Source organism: Benincasa hispida, chromosome 11 (assembly GCF_027475165.1).
Source record: "Benincasa hispida cultivar pf3 chromosome 11, pf3_genome.v1.1, whole genome shotgun sequence".
Taxonomy (NCBI): Eukaryota; Viridiplantae; Streptophyta; class Magnoliopsida; order Cucurbitales; family Cucurbitaceae; genus Benincasa; species Benincasa hispida.
The window spans coordinates 88,749,198-88,773,543 of record NC_143488.1 but is presented as its reverse complement, the minus strand read 5'-3'; the positions used below and the strand labels follow the sequence as shown (position 1 = coordinate 88,773,543).

Genomic DNA, 24,346 nt, shown 5'->3' with positions numbered 1-24,346 from the left:
TTTTATCATGACAGATGATTTGAACATTTATTATGCGCTTCGTGTGAAGCAAACAACTCAACTTAGAGAACAAGAGGTAAGAGAATTTAATGAGCTTAGAAATCAAATATCTGAACTAACCTCTCATGTTCAAGTTTTGGCTACTAAGCAATCGCAAGAGCTTGAGACATGTCGAATATATTCGTTTAAAGGTCATCCATCTGAAGCATATCCTTAGCTTTCGCATGGTCTTGAGCGCGATTACTATTCCCCTTGGGAGATGCCTAGCCCATGTTTGACGTCGATATGTGCTTCTTCTGCCAATTCAGGTATGTCTTTAAAAGATTTGGTTAAGGAGCTTTCTAACAGATCTTGTGAGATTGTGCAGGAATCCTCCTTTAGTCATCAAGGAGCTTTCTAGCAGGATATTTTTTTATTCCGGATCCAAAGCTAGAATTGAATTTCAAAATCTGAGTGACCTTGTTACTCAGATTACTGAATCAATTGGAAGACTTGAAGAGCCATCTTCTAATCATACCGAATTGCGCAGTGAAGCGGTTAGCATCTATCATCAAATTGAGCAACTGGCTCCTTAAGCTTTCAACCAAGGTAGGATGTTCAATTCTATAAGGTGTGAACTTGCTAGTGGTTTTTTTCAGTGTGAGTCGGAGTCTATTGAGTCTCACCTGGAGACTCAAACCCTCGTGCCAGTTGAGGTCCATCATATCCCTCAGCTTGCACATCTCATGCTGACATTGGAGAATCATTCAGAGCTTCTATTATTTGTGGCACCGAGGTTGATCTTATCGAGGAATTCCCCTAGACCGATGATGATGAATATGTTGATCCTCCACCATGCGAAGAATAAGTTTGTGAGGTTAAGTATAAGTCGGTGTTTCATTTCAAGGAGCCTCAGGTAAAAGAGTTGGAGGCTACCTAGCCTCATCCTGTTCTTTCCCTTAACTCCCCCTTTAATTCTAAACATTGCTCATCTTTACCTCACAAGTCTGACTCTATATTTTATGTAGAGTCCATCGAGTCTACATTTACTTTTCCAAAAATGAAAAAAATTCAAAAATATTTCTGTCTTTGGAGCCCTTGAATGCTCCAATAGCTCGCTCCCATTGAGCAGATTTGTGGATTCAAGGAAGAAAGGACTCGAGAAATATGGGAATTTTTTCATACCTTGATAGGAAAATAACATCGAGCAACCAACGTTAAAAAATTGCATTTCAAAGAGGCAGCTAGTTGAACAATTTACTTGCTTTCTTTTATTGCTTTCCTAGCATAGTTTTTATTTTTCTTTTATAGATTCCTCTCCTCGGTCCTGAAGAAGAAAGAAGAATCAGACGAAGTTGTCCTCTTACCCATCACTTTGTGCGTGATAATGTTATCAGGGGAATTTTTCTATTCCATTCTTTTATATTTCATAAAGCTTTATTAGGGATACATGAGGGACAATGTATCATTTTAAGTTGGGGTTGGGGCACCCATTGGATAGTTTTTATATTTTAGCTTGGGGTTCTTGACCGTTGTGCTCGGACAATATTGGGTGCTTAATTGTTTGTTGCTTTGTTGTTTGGTTTTTATAATGATAGTTTATGACGCACCCTTCTTTTGATAAAATTTGCATGAAATCATGTTAAGAGAGCATGATAATTATTTTTAGCCAAAATTTTAAAAAAATCTTCTTATCTCTCATGCATCTTTAAGTCATTGCTCTTGCAAAATTAAAGTCTTGCATGCTTAGTGTTCGCCTCGTAATTTGATTCTAAAAGTGAGGAAGAATGGTGATAAATGAGTATGATGAGTGGAGATGGATAATGGATTCTCTCTTTTGGCAAGTAAAGCAGGCGGTGCGTTGGGAGTAGATATGTGCACACCTTGTATATGCGTACAAGTTTTCTTAAGTCAGACTTAAGTATAAATCTAACTTAAGTTTTCTAGTAAGTCCAGGATCGAACCCAGGAACTCTAGAATGGTCTAACACATACTTCTTTTCAGTTTTAATGGAGAGGTTTCCTAGTTTAATTGACGTGTTGGTTATTTACATTAATTTAATGGCACACATGCAAGAAGAAATAAAAGTTAAGGGGAAAAAAAAGGAATTATGAATGAATGGTTCTAAGTGTAAGTGGTATGCATTGATTTCTTAGCTAGATTAGCAAGCCTATGTAAGCACAATAAAAATGAGATGAAGATCATACAGATGGTTGTTTACAATCCAAATGTATGTGTGATGCATTGGAAAGTTTGTTCTCTAGTTCATGCTAAGTTCAACATCTCTTGATTCGAATACCACATGTAGTCCCACCTCTAAGGTGCATGTGTTTATTACAAAGAACAGGTAAAAGACGCGAGCAACTCTATCTCAAAACTTACTTCGTGCCCTGACTTAATGCATTCGATAGTTAAACTGCTCTCTCGAATGATTTAACTACTTAATAACTTTTAATCAACTGATTAGGATGATATAATCATAGATTTCAAATTCTCATTAAGTCAGAAAACTAGCAAGCACAAACAATTTCGCATGTAAACAGGTGGAGAAGTGATAAATGGTCAAAGATAAGTTTGATTTAAAAATAGTAAATGCTTATACAACAAACTTCGCTTGATAAAATGAAATGAGGAATGGAAATGAAACACAAAAAAGAAGAAGTCAAGCCGTAGAGTTAAATCTCTTGTCCTTTTTGGCTTGTTTTAATGTTTGTTGCAACCAACTTGGTGGAAAAGTTGAGGAAGATAACTCTCTCGAGCTGTTCTTCGGCCAATACCTCTTGATCAACGATGAAATGGTGATCTTACCTTCTACTTCTTGCTTGCAACAATTGAGAGCTTCTAACTACAAAAGATTTTAACTGTTTTATGTGCACAATGACTAACTAATTATCTAACTTTAGATTTTGCAAATGGCTTCCCTTTTTATAGGCAATTCTCTTAGCAATTGACTGCATTAATTTCCATACTCTGGGACAGCCACCTGCCACTTCTGATATGCTTAGACGCCGTCGATTAGAAGCCCATGCTTGCAAGTGGCGGTTTGACATAAAATGCATAAACCAATTGTATCTTTCATGCGTCGAATAGACTCGGACGCATATCCTTGCGTTGGCTTCATTGCAACACTTAGTAAATTTCTGATTCTTGCGCTGAAATGCATCAGTGAAGCAACTTTTTACTAAAAAGGATACTTTTGTATGGGTTTGCTACATATATGAAATTTCATGTGTTTTTCTCTATAATGAGTTCATTTACATCACTAAAGAGCCTAATTATTCTACTTTTGAAATAACAATAACTTGTATTTCTACAAGTTATCACTTAGAATTGGGTTATCTGATTTGTATTTTTGTTGTCACCCTCGAAAGGTCCATATTTAACATAGGAGTAACCTCCCTTGTTTTAGAGCAGAACTAGACAAAGTGGATAAAAAAGGACCTAGTGTGTGAATTAAAAAAAAAAAAAAAAGCAAATTAGTTGCTTTGAAAAAAATGCATAAAAAATGAGACAATTGCCGACTTGCGTGCAAAAAAAATAAAAATAAAATATAGTGTGTGTTTGCATGGATAGAGGTGAAAATAACTACCTCCGTCGTGTCTAGTTAGGACTCCACGAGACCACTTCCCCCCCTCCCAAAAAAAAAAAAAAATCTACTTTACGTTAAAGTGCATTACTACATTTCACAGACATCCCTAACACAATCCTGTCTAAACTTAAATTAGATTTCATACGATTGTCAAGGGAGGTGTCACGGGCGGGTTACCAATCATTTAGAGGGCTTAGAATGGGCCATCCATACAAAAATCTCTACTTTTCAATGTGAAATTTTAAAAAAAAAAAAAAAAAATTGGAATTTGCCATGGGTGGCAATTTCAAAATACATTGTTGTAGGCGTGTCATCAGTATGCGTCATTTTGCAGATATGACAAACTTTTCAAATATCAAATTTTGTTTACTCTCTATTCCTAAATTGCCCTTGTATCAATTCCATCGATTTTTAGCATCTTCGCCTTCAATTTTTCATTATTTTCCTCTTTGTCTTCGATTTTCTTTGATTTCCTCATTGCCTTCGACTTCTTCGACGTCTTCATCTCCACAGCGATGACCGTCGATTTCTCCAGTTACCACAAGATTCTCTTCGTTTCAATATCATTAGCGATCAGTATAAGATAGTAATTAGATAATAACTTGTATGAAATATCAATCAGACAGTAATTAGACAACAATCACATAGAAATTGATATCATTGGCAATCAAATGGTAATCAGACGACAATTAGATGCAAACACACATTTTTAACTATGAGGGTATTTTGGTCATTCGACCATTTCAATTGATGTGGGCTTCTTATTTTGTCATTTTTTTGCAAAATCCACATGTATAGACTATAGACCTAATTTCAGTATTGTTTTTTTTTTTTTTTTGACAGCCTTACAACTGCCCTTTGGAAGATTGTAATTGGATTATGTTGTTCTACCCTCATTTATCTCAGATCTTTTATATGAATATATTAAGAAGAAAGAGTGTAGCTTATTTTCATAACTATGATATAATTTGTGTTTAGTTAACCTTATATTGAAATTTTGTGTTTTTTTTTTCTTTAAAAAATATTTGGAACCTTCTTAATATTCATTTAGGTACAGTCTGTTAAACTTAAAATTAAATATTAGGATGAATTTAGTTTTTAAAAATATTTCCAAAAGTCTATGCACATACCTGCTCTCAACTGTTTTTCCTTTTAAAGATTAAACATTCTCAGTTTTCTTCTTACCTAAATATTCAGATTCTTTCTTTTTCAAAGAAAAAACATTCAGTTTTTCCCATATTCGCAAGAAAACCGACAAAAGTCAAATTGTTGTTATTTTTTTTCTTTTTTCTCATTCCACTAATAAAAAAAAAAAAACCCCAATAAGATTATAGGCATAATATTAAATTTCCGTCAACATGTCGACATTTCTATTGATATTTTCACATTTTCATGAGTTTTATATTGACATGAAGGATGAATTAATATTTTTCATTATATCACAAGAAAAATCATAAAAAATAAAAACAAATAATGTTATTAATGTAAATATAATATAGATAATATATATTTAAATTGGTTTAAAAATCATGAAATACTTATTTACTAATTTAAATTTATTTTTATTTTTTTTGTTTTTATAATTTTTTCCAAAAATATCCCTCTCATCTACACTTTATTGGTATTTATATAAAATTAAGATCTTGATATTTTTGTCAACATCGATATTTTAAACCTTGGTTATAAAGTCCATATGATTTAGAGAAAGATAGAATTTAGTCATTATAATTGGATAAAATTTTAATAAATAATTGTCAAATCATAAAGATTAAATTCTAACCTTTCATGGAATCAAAACTTATGGATATTGAATATATTAATGTTTTTTTTTTTTTTAAAAAAGTAAATGTATTAATAAATTAGCAATAATTCTCTGATCCGTACCAAAATCTACCCATCAATCAATAATTAAAATATAATGAATCCAATTAATTTATAGCATCTCAACTAAATTTAATTTATGCACTAAAATTTAAATAATTATAAAAGCATATATAAAGGTAATCTTGGACGTAAGGTAAAATCGGAATAAGAATGTTTAAATTCAAACTCAAACCATACCGAAGATAGGCTTGAGTGACTCAAATAAGATTTGAAGATAGCTCTTTCAAGGAGGCAACCGAGCTATTGGACCCAACTGCTACACCTTGGCTACAACTTTCGAAGCTAAGGCCGACCTACACACATGCAGGGCTTTGGCTCTCGACACACTCCTACTCTAGTTAGCCCAATCTTGTCCTTTTGAATCTAACCTGAAAATAGATTGAGAAATCCTAGGTTTACCATATTTATAAATATATCGTAATTATTTCACAAAGAGGAAGTTCATTTCCTTTCCTTAAAAACTTGCTAGACTTAAGCATCATCATATGTAATCCCAACCTTTTCTTTTTGGTAGGACGCCTTATATTGGGTTATCTAAGATTGCAACTCCCACTCTTTTATAAGTTGTCTCATTCCAAGTCATCTTGGATCACTTTGTTCCAGATCATCTCTAGTACAAATTATAAATAGATCATCTTTTTTCCAAATTACAAATTCGCTCAATAACAAGTGAATAAGGATATTCAAATGACTCGATAATCTGAACACTTGGACTATCCAACCCAAATTGTAAAGATTAGGTTGGGTTAATTTTAATTTGAATTAGGTTAGGTTGAATATTTTATGTTCTTTTTGGATTGGATTAGATTTTGAGTTATACTTTTAAAAATTTGACTCAACCCAATCTAAATTTCTATATATTATATAACTTATATATATTATAATTCCATTTTTATTCCTATCATATTTGTATGAAGTTTGTTATAGATATTTTGAATTTTAATATTTAATATCTAATTTCTGAAATTTTAATTATTAATATATATTGTTCACACATTTAAGTATTTTAACTTAATAAAAAAATATAATAAGAAAAGAAATAAGAATAATCCGACGGCCTAATCCAATCAACCGAATTTTATTATCAATATTTATTTTGCATTGGTTTATCCTTCTTTTACGCAAGGGTCCGGGTTGCCAGTCACGTGCCTGACCCACGCAGGGCAGTGGGAAGTGTAAAGTCCATTTACCCACTTTCTTCCTGCAAATGAACCTTCATTGATTCTCTCCATTGGCAATCTAGGGTTTTTTTCTCCCTTCTGAATTTCTGCTTTTCCTCTTCCTCCTCCTCTTCTTCTCCTTAATCACTTTCCTTTTCTTTCCCTTCTTCTTCGTTGTCGGCATGAAGCTTACGGTTAAGACCCTCAAAGGAAGTCACTTTCAAATCGAGGTTCAGCCTACAGACACCGTCAGTTTTCTTTTCTTCTCTCTTTCTTTTCAATCTTTAATTGATTCCTTGCTTTATGTTCGTTTGGGTATATTATGCAAATTTAACGATTTATTCAATTTTTGTTGCTGCCTGTATGTCGTTCGGTGGATGATGTAAATTGGGCAGAAGGGTCTGTGAAATTCTATTTTCCTTGATGTTAGTATCACATATATATGGAGATTTTTTTTTTTAAAAAAAAAAAAAATTAATTTGAAGTTTTCTTTAGGGGTTCATCATTCCACCAATTAAATCAGTGGTATTTCAGATTGTTGGCATATCGACTGAGTCTATAGGCATTCAATGTTTCCCTTCCAGATTATTGTTTCTATGTTTATTTGTCTGTTTCTTCGTTAATTACATCAATAGGTATGATATTTTGAGTAAGGTGCTTAGAAAACCCACCCATTTTGAATTTCGTAAGTCAATTCTGCCGAACACATCAAAATGTCCATTTGCATTTAGAATTCAGCCTTTTCATGCCATGCACTATTTGTTTTTTGCCCCCCGTTACTTGGAGCGACTTATTATTATTATTTATTCATTCTAGTCTTCTATTTCTTTTAACTTCCAAGTATTCTCTATAGGTTTAGGTCGTTATTATTTATTTCTTCCAATTACCAACATTTTAAATGCCCCCTTGACAAGTTATGCCTATGGTTGGCCTTGTTTAGCCTCAAGGTTTATTCCCTTTTGGTTGATATTTAATGAAGCCTTTTCCTCTTATTAGAAGAGGCTAACATCCTAAAATGATTGAGGTTTAGGATTTTTTTGCTGCATGCAATGGCTAGAAGAAAGACATCAAAGTACTCCGTAAAAAGAACGAGTTGTGTTTATTTAGCATATTAGTATTTTTACCACTGAGGATTACGAAAGCACTGAAGGCAAGGAATAACAATAGATTGATCTTATTGGTGATAATGATGTTGAAATTGATGCATAGAATCTCTGTTAAGAAACTAAAATTGGTGGATGCTAAACATTTTTGCCTTTATACCTTTATATAACCATTATATTTAACAATAATGTTCGTTGTTTGTTTGTTTTTTTTTTTTCTTTTTTGAATGATTTATTTGATTTACCTATTCTAGATCTTATACAAGTAGATGATGGACAGAAATCTTGGGAAGACAATTGTTGGGCTTGCTCCTGTAGTGTTTTTGTTCAATTTTGTGTTCTTCATCCCTCACTCGTCTTCTCTCCACTTTGGAGTTTTTTTATTTGGGACTCTTTTATTTGGAATTTGTCTTTTAGATGGCATATGAGACTAGGACTGGGCATGTCTGCAATCTATGTAGGAAATTATCATCTAACAACCAGGAAAACTGGTATTTGGTCGGATTTTAGTAAAATCTTTTTTCTGTGGATATTCAGGGTTTTGTTTGGAAGGTGTCTTTTAGTGCGATTAATTAAATGATAAAATTTACAAGAGGTACTATCTCATGTCCCCTAATCTTCTTGTAGGTAGTGTTGGGCTCCTTTTTGTGGGCTTGTTTTTGGTATGCCCTTGTACATTCTCTTTCATTTTGTTCAATGAAAGCTCAGTATCTTACTTCAAAAAAAAAGTTCCCCCACTCTTTTGAAATACATTTTCCATGCTTATGAAAGGAAAGAGGAGGACATTTAGCACTTGTTTGGTCACGATTACCTTGACTGAAGCTTGTAGCTAAATTGTGGAACACCATCTTGCTTCACTTTTCATTTGACATATACTCACTCCTCAAAGGGCTTGTCTAGACTCTAGATTATCTCGATGAATGTCGGTTTTGCTATTTTTATGAAATAGCAGAAGCCAGAGATAGGATTATAATGCTAATGCATGTAGGAGATCGAGGTCATGAGATTTGGGATTGATTGTGTAATGCGTCTCTTAGGGCCCCCCACCCCACAAAAAAAAAAAAGAAAAAAAAAAACCCTCCTGTCAGCTTTATCTCATTAGTGCCATACTATGTTTTTATGAGTTAACTCCTAGTTCCCCCAACCCTTTATTAGCTTTATTTATTTAACTGTTTTTTTTTATATCATTAATTATATATGCAAGTTTGCAACAATATTTTATGTCAACGTTTTTTTTGAGAAGTACATTGTCTATTAGATAGAATATTCGTCAATCAAGCTGAACTTTTGCACAAGTTAAAATCTCTCTTAACATGGAAAGTAATTCATATTTTGTTTTATTTTTTATTGAATATTTTACGTTTTGTTCATCTAACTAGGTATTGGGTGTAAAGAAGAACATTGAAAATGTACAAGGAAAAGATAGTTATCCTTGTGGTCAGCAATTATTAATCCACAATGGGAAGGTTTTGAAAGATGAAACAACGCTGACAGAGAACAAGGTTACCGAAGATGGTTTTCTTGTTGTTATGCTTAGTAAGGTATATTGTGTTGTGGTCAACTTGGATAACCTTTCAAACATTTAAGCTGCCTTTTTGACTATTATCTTGCATCATATTTAAATGGCTATGGTGGACTAATATACTACACGATAATCTTCTTTTTCCCTGTGGCAATTGCTGATTAAACTCTTTGTAGTATCCTATTAGCATGCATCTTGTGGCAACAGGGGTCTATTGGTTGTTGTGTCCAACATCTTTTAACATGCGAAGTTATATTGTTTTCAATTTAACACCCAAGTGTATATTGGAATGTGTTTTACTCTTGCATGACTAATATAATATATTTGGTAAAAGGCATTTTCACGTTGAGATGTCTTGTGAACAAGAAGTAAACTACAAATCATTCTGTAGGACTCCAATAAAAAAGTAAAAGATAAACTACAAAAAGAATTATTATCTATAGGACACGATAAGATTAATTTTGTTATTGAATGTAATCATACAATTCTGTTACTGTTTCTAATGAGTGTTAAAATAATTGTTTTTAAAATTGATACTTCCATGAATGTCCAAAATACTGCTGTTCTTTGTGACGTAGAATATGTCAATATAGTGGCTTGATGTACATATTTCATAAGTTCACACGTCTTGATATAAAAACCAATGTTTATACAAGAGCTCTTGATCTTGATTCCATTTTTGTTAAACAGTTTCTTCATGCTGTTTAATTCTTTTGTTGTTCTTTGTGATGTAGAATATGTCAAGATAGTGGCTTGATGTTTAAATTTCATAAGTTAACATGTCTTGATTTAAAACCAAAGTTTATACAAGAGCTCGTGATCTTGATTCCATTTTTGTTATATAGTTTCTTCATGGTGTTTAATTCTTTTGTTAGGCTTAATCTCTTAATGATAGTTGTTGAGCAGGAACATTTTTGTGACTAGTAGTCTAATGCTGTAGGTCTTTGATATCTGAAGCCTAGATTTGCTTTTTATTATTTTGTTTGATGTTGACTACCTTTTTGGTGTTAATATTGTTATTTGTCCTATGAAAGGAGGAGCGATAGTCCTATCAAACTTACAGCTTTACATTCTCAGAAGTCAAGTATGTCATTTGGTTTTAATTTTTAAACGTAGTTAAGTGAAACCCACCAGAGCTATCATAAGTTTTAATGTCACAGGAGATTATATTGTTTATCAACTTAAATAGTGGTTGCATGTTATCTATGGATCTCTGAAGAGTTTTGGTTAAACATCAGGCATACGTTTAATTCATTGTCATCCCTTCTTTTCCTAAATTTCTTATTTCATATGGTTTTCAATTGTTCCGCTCACTTATTTCATTTATACAGAGTAAAGCACCTGGTTCAACTGGGTCATCATCTACTCAGGTTAAATTTCTCTCTATTCATTTGGTTTTCAGGTCATTATGTAATTTATGCATATTTCTCTCTGAACTGGTGTCTGTATGTCTACTGACAGACGACTACCAATGTACCTACAACTACTCCAACACCAAATCCTACATCGATTCCTCAAGCTCCCACACAACCAGCGTGAGTCTATTGATGATGCCAACTCTACTTAGTGTCCCTTACCCTTCGGCAGCGTATCAGCTTGATAATTCTATATGTTTCTCTGTGATTGCTTTTTCAGAGCCTCAAGGAATGTTGCTATTTCAGATGTGCCAACTGCAAAGTATGAGCATGGTTTTTGCTTATTATTGTACCATTTTGTATCTATGATTTTCTATTCACAAGTTTTCCCGTTAATTGTTGGAGTTCCTTTATGTGATTAGGACAAATGATCGAACTTAAATAGCATGTATCTAATATTTTGTTATGCTGCAGTGCTCAAATCGATACATATGGACAAGCTGCGTCAAATTTAGTTTCTGGAAACAATCTTGAGCAGACTATTCAAGAAATAATGGATATGGGTGGTGGCAACTGGGATAGAGAAACAGTTACTCGTGCACTTCGAGCAGCCTATAATAATCCTGAGCGGGCAGTAGATTATTTGTACTCTGTACGTTTTTACCACTTCACTAATAGTATTTTCAGCTTCTCTCTCTCTTAATAATTGTTACCGAACTTGCCTTTATATTCAGGGTATTCCAGAAACCGCAGAAGTTGCAGCCCCCGTGGCTCGTCCACCGACTAGCCAGCCTATAGAAACAGGTGGTGCGACTGCTCCTGTTTCTGGAGGTCCCAACTCGTCTCCCCTCAATATGTTTCCACAGGTAAACATTGTACTTTATTTGAAATTTTGTCCTTGTTCTTTATAAATTCTCCCTAAGAGAGCACGTGTTTTAGGAGTCCCTTGCTGCTGCCGCTGGTGGTGGTGGAGGTAGCCTTGGATCCCTTGAGTTCCTTAGAAACAACCCACAGGTATGCTTTAATTTTTCTCGTTTTTTTTGTAGGACTACAGTTTGGAAATGCCTATGGCCTTCTGATCACTTTCTCATTGGTCATTATTAAGAATTATTTTGATCAGAACTTAATCTTTGCTGGCAAGTTACTTAGCCATGGCATTTCCTGTGAAGTGTCTTGTTAATTGTAAAGATGCTCAGTCAAACATGAGAGCATAACCTTGGGGCCAAGTTTTAATTAATTAATTAATTTACTCTGATACGATCTGTTTAGGCTCCTCTCTCTCTCTCTCTCTCTCTCTCTTCTTGTTGTAAATAATGCTGACGAATTTGATATGTACTGTTACCATCCCTACGGATTATAGTTTCAAGCATTGCGGTCTATGGTGCAAGCAAATCCACAAATATTACAGGTCTGTGTTAGTCGTTTTTCTTCCTCATCGACTTTAAATTTGTGTATTCTTTTGGCTAGATCTAAAGTTGTGAACTTGGCCTCGGTTTCAGGCTATGCTTCAGGAGCTTGGGAAGCAGAACCCTCAACTTTTGAGATTGATCCAGGATCATCAAGCAGAGTTTCTCCAGTTAATAAATGAGCCTCTTGAGGGCTTCGAAGGGCAAGTTTTCTCGCCCATTTGTGGCCAATGATTTTTATTTGTTTATTTAAATTTGTGTGACCTATCCAAATTTTCGTTTTCTTCCAGGGATCTCTTTGACCAGCCTGATCAAGACATGCCTCATGCTATCAATGTCACACCAGCTGAGCAGCAAGCGATTGAACGAGTAAGTTATCTTCACTTATATATTTCTTCAGTATCAAGCAACAATCATCACTCTATTTACCATCTTCTCACTTCTGCACGCATTGTAGCTGGAAGCAATGGGGTTTGATAGGGATCAAGTCATTGAGGCATTTTTAGCTTGTGATCGCAACGAGGAATTGGCTGCCAACTACCTTTTGGAACATGGTGGCGAATTTGAGGATTAAATGGTGAACTTCATCACATTCTATGAATAGTTTTTCTTCGTTGTTTAGATGGATCCATGGTATTTGTTAGCATCTGAGGTTCGAAGTTTCTTGCAGTACTTCCAATAATGCTTTTCCTTTTGAACATTTTAAAGTTATTTGGCACATATGAATCATCAAATATAGAGCGTTGAGAGAATAGCAATTAGATTATGCCGTGAATGTAGCATAACTATAAGCTCAAAGCTAGTTTGCTCGTGTCAACGTTTCAGGTAACGTCGAGCGTGGCGTAATTAGACATTTGGAAAAGGTGGGTTTTCTTGATTTCGATTGATTATTCTTTGAACAGAATTGAAGTTATGTTGTTCAATGAGGAAGAAAAATGAGGAAATCCCAACAGTCACTGGACGAAAGAGCACTCCAGTTCTACTTATTGTTTATCTGTTTGGATTTGTTCGATAACTTTGGTTTAAATTTAGATTTATATTATTAATTTATTATATACATCTTTTTTAGGTTAAACATGGTTTCTTTTTAGTCTTTGAACAATTTTAAATTATGTTTTGAAGGTTTTGTCTTCAAATTATGTCTAGACTTAAAAGTTTTAAATTATGTCTTCATATAATTTGATAAAAACACAATGAAATTTAAGGATGCCTTGGTTTCTGGCATAGCTAATCTTGATGAGTTATTTCATTTTATTAGTCCTTATATTTTATAATGTTCTAATTACTGTCATGTCTAGCATCCATTCTTACAAATTTATCCTAAAGTCCATACATATAATTTAAGATACAAGTACATATCACATAAAGATTTTTACTGAATGCGAAAAACCATTAAGGCAATTGATTTCTATTTCGAAACAATGTGGAATATTCATGGGTATAACAATTAAGCAAAATTGGTGACGAAATTAAGAGGTAAAAATAAGATTTAAACTATAAAATTTAAAAACACAATATATACTGAATAGCAACTATATACATACATACATATATATATATATATAAATTCAACAATGGTGGAAAATCGAACTAAAGTTGCCCATGGACCCCGATTTTAGTGGCGTACAGTTTTAACTCTAAAAAATTTATTTTTAATATGCAATCTATATTAATTTATTAAAGATATATCTATGTGCTGAAACCACACATGTCAAACACAAGTACTGAGTGTATGAATATTGGGTGACAAGATAATATATCAAAAATTTTAAACAGTTGTGAGTTTGAGCATAGTCTTATAGCCTTAGTTGATTTAGGTATATAGCCTTAATCCAAGAAGCTGAAGATTAACAGTATTGCATTTTAAATTCAACAATTCTTTCTAATCGAGGTCAAACAAAACTTGTAATTTAACTTATAGTAAAAGTCAAAAAAAGAAAAATATAACTAATAAATAAATGTTATATACCTATTAAATAAATTAAAATACTTCATTTATATTAGATTAATTCAATATTTGTGAATATGACAAATTTTTTACTAGATTCTTCTTTTTTCTTCCTTCGTTTGGTTTCTCTTCATTCGCAACTTTCGTCGTTTTCTTTCCTTTTGGAAGATAACGATTCTCCTATCTTTGAACAAGCTTCTTTTTATTCATTTTTAATACTTGAAGAAATAGTTAAGAATTTGAAACAAAAAGATGATAAATACTTATTTTGAATTAAAATGCTACAAGCAAATAGAAAGTCATAATACAAATGGTTGACTTTCCTTCTTTAGTCATAATACAAATTGAAGATTTCTTTGGTCTTAAAATAGACGAGAGAGTTTAAATGTAGTTGTGTTTCTCTGATATAAAATAGAATCAATAGACATTTTTCTTTTATGAATAAAAGAACATGAAAACTAAAATATCAGCGAAAACAATATTAAAAATTTCAGGAGGCCAATCTTCCAATCAGGAAACTTTATGATGAACTTTCAAAGCCAATTGTGCGGGGAAGAAACTAAGAAGCGCGTATATATATATATATATAATAAATGTCTAATTAATTGTTATAGTACTCATTTTAAGTTGAATTAAAGTAGATGAGGAGGTGTGAATTATGATTTAGATAGCGAAAGTGAAGAGAAGAATAAAGATTTAATTATCATTAGGTTTTTTCTTTTATCTTTTTCTATTTTTAATCTATCTTATTTTGTGAATTGCTAGTTTAGTGTATTTTCGTATCTGGAAGGGCTTCACATATCTAAAAATCTAAAAACACATAGTAATCTAGACATCTCGAGCTGTATCTATTTTGCATCCCACCAAATTGTACAATAGTAATTTGCCGTGTAGCAAATTTACTCTACTTTTATTTTAAAATATTTTAATTTTTTTTGTTTGAATAATGAAGGTGACATCTTAAATATAAGTATTGTTGTTTTATCAAACTAAGCATAACATAATTGGCATAAGTTTCAACCTCGAAGTTAGGTGTTGATTTCCCTTCCCCATATTATCAAATTAAAAAAAAAGGGAATATATCCTGTTTTTTATGTAGTTATCCATTTTTAGATTGTAATGCTATTAGTTTGGGCATGGTTGCTATTTATGCTCATCTTTTTTTCCTTTTATATTTAAAAGATGTTAGTTATATTATTTTGAACAAACTCTTCTCCCTATGTGATCGGGCGATCGGTTAGTTGGTTTTCTTGAGGCGACTAAACGTTGATTTTCAGGTCCGGACGGTTTAACTCTTCCTTTATAATTTCACTTCCTCATTTTTCTTCTCTCCGTTTCTTACTTACGTTCATACACATATTCTCAATTTCCATATACCGCTGCAGCAAAATTAGTAGAGAGGAAATCATGAGCACAAGATCAATGGTGCTAAGCGAAAATCAAAAGCTGTTTCTCTCCCTAATCAAGGAATACACGACTGAAAAACAGCAAGAAGGTATTTCTATGCAAGAACCATGTTAAATCCCTAGAAAATGTTCTTTTCATAATGCTTCCACTTATACTATATTCCGATCAGATTTTTTTTTTTTTGTTCCAGAAAAGTGATTTTCTTGTTGAATATTCGCGTTTTAGTAGAATTTATCTTGATTAGGAGGTTTTTTCTATGCAACAACAAACGTTAAAATCATAATTCTAGCAATTATTACTGTATTTGATCAGACTGGTTTCTGATTAAATATTGACGACTTTAGCCGATTTTAGGTTGATAACGAGGTATTTATATGCAAGAACAATGTTGAATCCCTGGAAAATTTTATAAATCGAAATGCTAGCAATTATTACTTTATTCAACCAGACTTATTTCCTGAAGGTAATCGTATGATTGAGTTTTTGCGTTTGTACCAGAATTTATATGGATAATAACTGTGTAGCAGAATTTATCAAGAAACTTGATCATGCAATTTTTTAATTCCTTCGTTTCTTGAAAATAGAGCAAAGAATTGTTGTTTTGAAGAAGAGAATTGAAGAACTGCAATCTGAGCTTGAAGCCACCAATGTGGAACTCGAAAATGTCAAGCATGCCAAAGAAACCACTGAACAGGAACTTAAAGGCTGTGAAGTTGAATTGTCTCTGAATGATACTTCAATTCAGACTCTCGAGGTTTTATTTCTATTTCTCTTACATTTCACTTTTACAATTGCGTTACATTTCATTTTCACAATTACTCCAGGCAAGGATTTCTGTGCTACAAGGTGAAATTGCATCTGTTGGATCTGAATTGGACTCTCTCAAGGTGCTGAGTTGATACTTAGAGTTCCTTATTTATTAAATTGCATCTTACTTTTCTATTCTCACATTCTCTTTATTTTCTTGAAAACATACTGGGATGTAATACTGCCGTTGGACCATAAATAAAGTGTGAAGAAAATGTCACAAGGTTCAAAATCGTCTCTCTTTTGTGATTTACATTCTATTACTAAGAAATAAATTCTTCTATTCCAGTGAAGTGTAATTCTACTGTGAAAATGATGTGATCTTATTGGCCATGCAGGGACCAAGTTATCAATCGCTTGTTTGACCTTAACAAAAAAATCAGGTCCGTTTTCTATATTAATGCAAGCAACTTGCACTGTGAACGCATGCATATATGCTTCCCTTTTCCCGTCTTATCAATGTTGACTTTGGACTTGACAATTTTCAACTTGGACTTGGTTGGAAACTGTTCTCAAAATAATATTCTGTTTTTATTTTTGAAAGTTGCTTCTATTTAACTAATCCTGGATGACTGTAAAGGTCATGTTACTACGTACATTGAAATTACTATTTAAACATTCAAATTTTCAGGAGTAAGAACGATACATTTGCTCTAAATACAGGTTGAAACAAACCAAGAGAAAATAAGAGTACGCAGACTTAAAAGAATAATTATTTAAATACATTCTCACTAAAATTTTTATTTTGAAAAAGTGAACTGTTTAGGAGACAAATCTAAAACAGGCTGTCTAGTATCATCCACCTAAGCTCTGGAGTTCGTTGCCAATATTGTGTCACCAATAACAAATAACAAGCTGTCGTATTTTGCAAGCTAAATTAAGCACATCCTATTCTAAATTTCGCTTCTTCATTTACCTTTTCTTTCCTTGCTTTGTATCTCAGTGGTTGTCCAGTCAGATATTCTTAACCCTAATACCATTGTTATGATCATTATTGACCTGTGTTTGGGCTATGTATCATTCTTTCTGTAATAAAATAAGCTGTTACTCATTACATGACAAATTCGACACATTTTTTTCTCGTGGACTCGTATGTGAACACATTAGGACAATTTGTCCTTGAATAGATAATAGGTTCCTATTTAATAATTTTGGAATTCGATGTTCCTTTGTATTTTTCTTCATGTAACACAGGAAATTTCAAGAGCAGCTGTACAAGAAAAATGTTGAGTCTGTTCGAAATGCTACAGGTGAATCAATAGTTTCTGTTCCAGCATTATGACCATTTTAACTTCCCATTTTTTACATCCAGTCAATCACTAAACATGACACCTGAACTGGCTTCGTGAGCAACTTCTTGCTTTATATTCTTTCTTTACTTCAAATTACTTTCTACCTCGCGTGTATTTCAAATACTATGCTTTGGTTTATGCAAAATCGAATGGCTTGGACTCCTTGCAGAAGAATCCCATGAACCTGAGGAAGATAATACCAAAACTTCTTCCCAATCTCTTGAGGAAAGGCTTATCAAATTAATAACTCAAATATCCCATGGAGACGATGACTGCCTAACAGAAGAAAAATTTCTAATTGAGGTGAAAAATTCTTCCAAATATTAGGAAACCTAATATTTTATTGCCCGTGTATTAAGCTTTAAATTTGGCCTGCTGACAAATCGCCATCAGTCGAAATCAAGAAAATAAAGACGGAAGCTGTAAATCAAGATCTAGTAGAATCCCTATCTTTATCTCAATAGAGGAAATCATTTTTCAATAGGTTTCCATATATCCTGCATTAATTTAAATTCATCCTGTGATCCCTCTCTCTTTCAGTAAAACTGTATTCTTAAATGATACTATGGAATAATCGAGCTTGCAGAATCGGCGAACGATGATTTATCTAGAGAAAAGGAGGGCTTCAATGGCGATGATGGTGAAAGGAACAGAAGAATTGGAAGCTTTGGCTAAATATCCTTAATTGATTATTTTAATTTATGAAATATGGCCTAATAACATTTAAGTGCTAAATTTTCTTCGTGCTATTGATTTTCGGAATACTTTATCTGGAATCTTCCTATATAGTAATATTAGTAAATTTACAGATTTGCTGTTAATGTAAATGGTCTAAATGATTAAGTTCCCTTTCCTGAATCACTAAAAGTAATGCCTAGGAGAATTGATGAGATCATATAAGCTGTATTTAGCTCTGAATATATCTATTAATAATCTTTCACCAACTTTGGGCACTTTGACCATCAATAAGCAGAATTCTGGATTTGAAGTGACATATGGTCATATCAGTGAAGAATTGCTGAAAAGTTGCATTTGCCCTTACTGTTTCAAAGACAACGCGGAGGCCTTGGACAACATTCCTCAGGTAAATGAGGCCAATTGAATTTTTCTAAGAAGTAACAATTGTTTTGTACTGTAGCATCTTAGATATGTACTCAAATGTCGTGTGTGCATCCACTGGTTTCTGCATAATTGACATGAATATTGTAGTTCTCGATTTTGCACTAGCATGATAAATAAAATTAGCAGGTAAACTTCAGAGCAAACGTATTAGGTACTCACCATTCTAATTTCCCAGCGTGTCAAATTGTTTGCATGACTATCTTTTGTTCTTCTCTATTTTGTCCACATTTATATTCACAAATTCAATGAAACCCAGATGCACGGTGTAGATTTTTTTTTCTTAAAAAATGTTGAAGTGAACTTGAAAGAGACCAAAATAATTCAAGTCACTTCATCTCCGTACATACCCAGCCTGCAGTCATAAAACCCGAGCTCCCAGTAACTTTCTTAACATGTAATTGTTCAGTCATAAAATCCTTTCTCCCAGTAACTTTCTTACCCCTGTAATTGTTCTATATGTTTGTTCTATGAATTTCGCAAGCATGGTGACGATGCTTCCCTATCCCTTACCATCAATGCGGCCAAGGTAGATTTTGATACTTCATTAGTTTCCCCCTTCACCTGCATCATCAAGGTTGTTTTCAAGATCACATGTACATATCTCCATGGATTTATAATCTGAAAACCGAATTTGATTCTATCAAGGTCTGTTTGATAATGATTCTATTTCTAGATTTTTGTTTCTTTTATTAAGTTTAATTTTGACAGTTCTCTAGGGTACAGTGTTTGTTTGCTAATGAAAACTTACCATCTGTTTGGGAGAAGGTATGGAGGGAAGAAATTTGCTGAGGGCAATAACTCTTGGATTTGTAGATTCCAGCAGCTGAATCTGTGCTAAAAATTGGGCAGAGACTGGCCTGTGATCAGAAAACTTACTCTCACTTCTGAAATAGGAGAGTTGCCTCACTCCTTTTCCATACCATAGAATTCTGTCACACCTACCAAAAGTAAAATAAATTCAGTCAACTACTTGCCATGCTTTAACCTCTCTCTCAGATTTTTCTTCCATTTCTTGGAAGTTACTCCAAAATTCTAGGAGGAACCCTCCAGTCTAGAACATCATTATGGTTTTAAAGAGATGAGAGAGAGTAAATAACTTGCATTCATTAAATTTCCTCTCTGTTTTTCTTCTATTACTTGGAAATTAGATTGATACTCAAGGACCCTCTACTCTATTATTTCATCTCATGAAGGTAAGAGGCAGAGAAGAGAGAGCTTAAAGAATCTCTCTGTTTCTCTATTATTTCATCTCATGAAGGTAAGACTTCATGGACCCTCTACCCTAAAACTTCACAAGCTTTTACATAACGGGGGGGGGGGGAGAGAGAGAGAGAGAGAGTAAAATGTGTTTGGATGAAATTAAATAGGTACCATGCTGGAGTTCTTTGCTTCTCTCCTATCCTTCTTAGAGGACCACCTGAATAGCGATTACAATTTGATGAAGAATACTTGTAAGTAGGAGCAAACTCTATATTCCCTTCTCTCCATCCTTGAAATACTCCACCAGCTTCCTGTTCTTTCCGTAGCTGATCAAACCCTTGCAATGCTTCCCAGTCTTGTTTCTTTATCAACTGCCTCGCAAAACTGTCCTCTAAATACAGCCTATAGTTCAGATCCCCAAACCAAAATATTTGACTGTTCCACATCACACAAATCCAAATTTTACGTCAATTTTAACTTTTCATCATAAAGCACTATTGCTTCCCTATTCTATAACCACATATCTATCTCTGCATTCAGTTAACTACTTTACTTTTTGTATCCTATCTTTCCAAAAGTAAATTCTTTCTAAAAAGGCCTTTTATTTATTTATTTTATTACTTTTCTCATATTTTCCACTGTTACCTGCATTCTATTTCTAAAACCTTTAATTTGATATTATAATTTGATTGTAGTTTTACCTAATTAACTTGTCAAACTGATTAAATAGGAAATTTAAAGTTAAATTATCAATTTACTCTCCGTGCTTTGTGTCATATCTCAATTTTGGTCATTGTAATTTTACAAGTTTTCATTTTTGTCTCTATGGTCAAATCTCACAAATTGTGTATTCTTAGAGACAATTTGTGAGATTTAATCTCGCTGTTAGAAATTAAATTAATAACTTTATAGACCTAATAAAAATTAATTCCTAGTTAAAGAAAAATTAATTCTAAACTACGGGGACAAATGGGTAATTTAATCTAAAATTTAACTAACTATGCCTAAACTTAAATCTCTCTATTCCAACATTGCCTTAAATCTGAAGAAAATTATGTTGGGCGTACAACGACTGTGTACAATCACTGTAACATTGGCCTTTTTCATTTAATAGCTACGACAAAGAAATTAAAAACACCCACTTACTCATGTCCTAAGATGGTGAGAGGAGGAGGATGTGGATTCGGATAGTCATCATCTTTAGGCGTTCTGGCAAAAAAAGTTCGCCGGAATATCTCCGACACCTGGTGGTTCCTCCGCCGCTCGTCCCCCTTTTTCTCTCCGGAAGCCAAATGAGCCGCCACGAAGCAAAAACTTGTTCCTTCAATTGACATACTCACCGAAACTGACCCTTTATTCCCTAAATAACCCATTATTCCACATGCCACTGAACATACTTTCACATTCGATATGTAATATTTCCTCACCAAATCTCTTCTAATCCATACGCTTATAAACACTCCCACCATCTTCTTGCTTGCCAACAACACGTATCTGCTCCCTCCCATTACCCCATTCGCCGGAATTCTCCCCGGGAAATTATTCGGAGTTTTATCTCCGCCGGCGAAACTCATCGGTCTGTTGGGGTCTGTGTGTCTTGCGTAGTCTTCGTCGCCGGTGGCTGTGTCCACCATCATTGGTGTTAGCCATGGGCATCCATATTTGTCGTTTAGAATTTTTCCGATCAATAAGTTCCAGTTTGTTGCTTTGGTTGTGTCCTCTGCTCCGACCACTGTTCTTGTTTTTAACGGTACAATCTCTTGAAACCTTCCCTCCAAAACAAAGAAAAAAAACCCAGTTTGAAATTTAGTGCCTAATTGTTGAAAAAGAGTTCTGTTTTTCCTTTTTTTTTTCTTCTTTTTGGATCTAAACGTACCCAAGAACGTATAAATCTGCAGCATCTTTGAGGTTGAGCCAATCGTCTAAATCAACGGCCAAACTTCCGATGGGCGATCTTCCGGCGACATTCCAAGTACCCACAAAGATTCTGATTCAATTGAGGAAAATCGATTCCATATTGTAAGTTCACAAAGAGAAAACGAAATGGATCGTAGAGAAATTATGACTGAACTTTTTATTTCTTTGGCCACCTTAATTCATTGGTAAATTTGCATGGACCCATATCAACCGACCGAGAAAGGACCTTCTGCAGAAAGTTTTCACTTTCGTAGTCATCTGCATCTGCAACAAAAAACCCAAAAAGAAAAGAAAAAAAAAATTCCCCCACGTAAGTTAAAAAGGAAAATTAACTGAAATTAAATCAAGAAATATACGAAAAATGGACCTGAAATTTCATTGTTGGGATAACATGGGTCAGGTTTCTTGTGCTTTCCAGCAGTGAACCAGTACTTGCGGAACCTACTGGATTTGGACTTCTGGTTCTCCCCTTCCATTATTTTGGAGAAGAAATTATTTGGTATGGTTCAAGTTTATATAATCTGATCATATAATCACAATTAATATTGTTCTCCATACAAAAGCGCTTAATAATTCTCAAAAGCGCTTTATGGTAACAATAATTTCTTCCCCTTTCCTCTGACTTTGACCCCCTCCTCTTCTAAACTTCAATGAGGACCAATAATTCTTTACAAACCATCGTGCTTACCGCCCATTTCTATGCAGCAGAGAGAGAGAGAGAGAGGAGATTTTAATTTTGAAAAGGAACCCAATTGGGGTTCAACAAAGAAACTGCAGGCGGCAACTTCGAGAGAGAGAGAGAGAGAGAGAGAGAGAGAGAGAGAGAGAGGGTAGAAGTCAAAGATGGTTAGGAGAGAGAAAGTTTTAGGGAGAGACAGTAATAGTGTATATTTGATGGGGTGTAGATAGAGGGAAAGACAGCGAGTAGTGAAAGGAACCTTAAAGAGATATAAGCCTCACAATGTGTTTATCTAGCTATCATGTAATATTAGAAGGAAAAAAAAGGATTGATTAAATATTATAGGTAGCTGTTAGGTAGTGGGAGTCACGTCTGTCTTGTTGATTATTTTTCCTTTTAATAACGTGACATATACTTGTTTATTTATGTGTTCTCATTCATTCATGTGTCTCCTATGCCAAATAATCATCTTTTTTCTTTTAATTATTATTATTATTATTCATTTCCTAATTTCCCTCTCTATTGACATCCAAGTTTTTGCTTGTCTCAGTAATGCCTCACATCTCTTTTGGAAGATTCCATGTCATTCCAAGGTTTTCTTGTAACTAGTATTTGCACTCGAGTTTGAAATGTAGGGAGCATGAGAAAGGGAAGAACCTTAGTTTTTTTTTTTTTTAGTAGTTGTAATGCTTGTAGTTTCCTGGTATTGAGTTTTGCAAACCTTTTATACAATTCATGTGGATTTTAGCAACTTGAATATTACGTATTTGGTATGATCATAAAATTCGTAATTTCAGATAAAGAATTTTGAATACCAAACCTAGGCTAATTAACTTATCAACTTTTAAGGTCATGCTCGGATTGATTAGAGAAAATAATGTTTTTCAAAAAAGTCATTTTTATTTAAACTTTTTTTTTTCTATTGGGGAGTTGTGTGTAAATTTATGATTAAGTGCTGGATGCTTGAATTTGTTTAGTTGTATATTATTTATAGATTTTGTAATTTGTAAAAAGTTAGCCGAGAATAATGAGAATTTTTTAGATTGAATTAGTAAACTTTCAGTGGAGCATCCCCATTTTTAAAAAACCGTGATTTATTTTGGAAAAGACTAAACCAAAAAACAAAACATCCCTCCCTACTTTCCTCCCTATTTTGTTTTTAAAAAGCATTTATTTTGAGTCAACTAAACATTCATTTTAGATGAGAAAAGACTACAAAAGTAGACATATGCTTCTAGACTAACACTTCACTTTTTATTTGGAAAGATTTTAATCAAAATTGTAAAATTTTCAATCTCATCAAATTCAGCCTTTAAACTCGATGAATGCATTGCTATATAATTTTTACATCTTATTTTACTTCTCTTTCCACACTCAATTTATATTAAAATTTATGTAAAAATTTTTCAAATTCACTCATTTAACAAATTTTATGATAACTTTGAATGATGTTAAAGGAACATAGAAATGTCAACTAATAATCTATCATAATGTTGCTTTTGTTTTTTTTTTTTTTTTTGAAGTGCACAAATTTTAGTGTTGTGTTTTTGTTTTTTAATTTATCAAATGCATGTGACAACATCATCTTTAATAATTATTCAAATGAAGACATAACGATAGATTAATATTTATCAATGTCTAGTTAAATTGAAAACTAAGGGAAAAAAATGGACTCACCATCGTATTAAGAATAAAAAGAAAGAAAAGAAGATATTTTACCCAAATTGGATGGATGAATAATTTACCAATCACCAAAAGTTGGTGAAGTAGGTCCTTAATCAAATAATCTATTCCTTTCTCCATTATGATATGTGTATGGTAATGGAAAAAGTTGTGATCTTATGGAGTTGCAAGCTATCAAGAACAGTACAATAATAGTCCGGTCAAGCATGTTATTCATAAGCACTTTTTGACCTTAATTAATTTATCTATATTTAATTGTAGTGGTTGGAAGTTTGGATATTTAAGAATAGTAA

At 33.3% G+C, this 24,346-nt stretch overlaps 3 protein-coding genes across 5 annotated transcripts; 2 read left to right on the top strand and 1 right to left on the bottom strand.

The window, feature by feature from the left end:
- The first annotated feature begins 6,565 nt into the window (after positions 1–6,565).
- On the top strand, positions 6,566–13,073 carry LOC120091716 (ubiquitin receptor RAD23b-like). The gene is made up of 13 exons (XM_039049826.2): positions 6,566–6,860; positions 9,095–9,256; positions 10,569–10,607; positions 10,699–10,772; positions 10,873–10,914; positions 11,067–11,244; positions 11,327–11,458; positions 11,532–11,606; positions 11,953–12,000; positions 12,092–12,201; positions 12,289–12,367; positions 12,456–12,575; positions 12,824–13,073. Exons 1-12 carry the CDS (start codon positions 6,795–6,797, stop codon positions 12,570–12,572), a joined length of 1,122 nt encoding a protein of 373 aa, XP_038905754.1. The 5' UTR covers positions 6,566–6,794; the 3' UTR covers positions 12,573–12,575; positions 12,824–13,073.
- Positions 13,074–15,065: 1,992 nt separating this feature from the next.
- LOC120091435 (spindle assembly checkpoint component) lies at positions 15,066–23,121 on the top strand. Of its 2 annotated transcripts, XM_039049459.2 has the most exons (11): positions 15,066–15,223; positions 15,332–15,441; positions 15,938–16,107; positions 16,178–16,240; positions 16,365–16,384; positions 16,499–16,543; positions 17,355–17,410; positions 17,622–17,755; positions 18,039–18,127; positions 18,422–18,536; positions 22,921–23,121. In XM_039049459.2, exons 2-11 carry the CDS (start codon positions 15,354–15,356, stop codon positions 22,921–22,923), a joined length of 783 nt encoding a protein of 260 aa, XP_038905387.1. In that variant the 5' UTR covers positions 15,066–15,223; positions 15,332–15,353; the 3' UTR covers positions 22,924–23,121. The 2 variants fall into 2 exon arrangements, with proteins under 2 accessions (XP_038905387.1, XP_038905386.1); XM_039049458.2 differs by lacking the exon at positions 22,921–23,121 and having other exon boundaries at positions 18,422–18,555.
- On the bottom strand, positions 18,816–22,627 carry LOC120091434 (type I inositol polyphosphate 5-phosphatase 8-like). Of its 2 annotated transcripts, none has more exons than XM_039049455.2 (7): positions 22,059–22,627; positions 21,865–21,955; positions 21,651–21,761; positions 20,921–21,541; positions 19,946–20,209; positions 19,323–19,512; positions 18,816–19,135 (listed from the first exon to the last, which is right to left on the bottom strand). In XM_039049455.2, the coding sequence occupies exons 1-7, from the start codon at positions 22,165–22,167 to the stop codon at positions 19,040–19,042; spliced, it is 1,482 nt and encodes a 493-aa protein (XP_038905383.1). In that variant the 5' UTR covers positions 22,168–22,627; the 3' UTR covers positions 18,816–19,039. The 2 variants fall into 2 exon arrangements, with proteins under 2 accessions (XP_038905383.1, XP_090162915.1); XM_090306789.1 differs by having other exon boundaries at positions 19,946–20,158; positions 22,059–22,569.
- Positions 23,122–24,346: the final 1,225 nt, after the last annotated feature.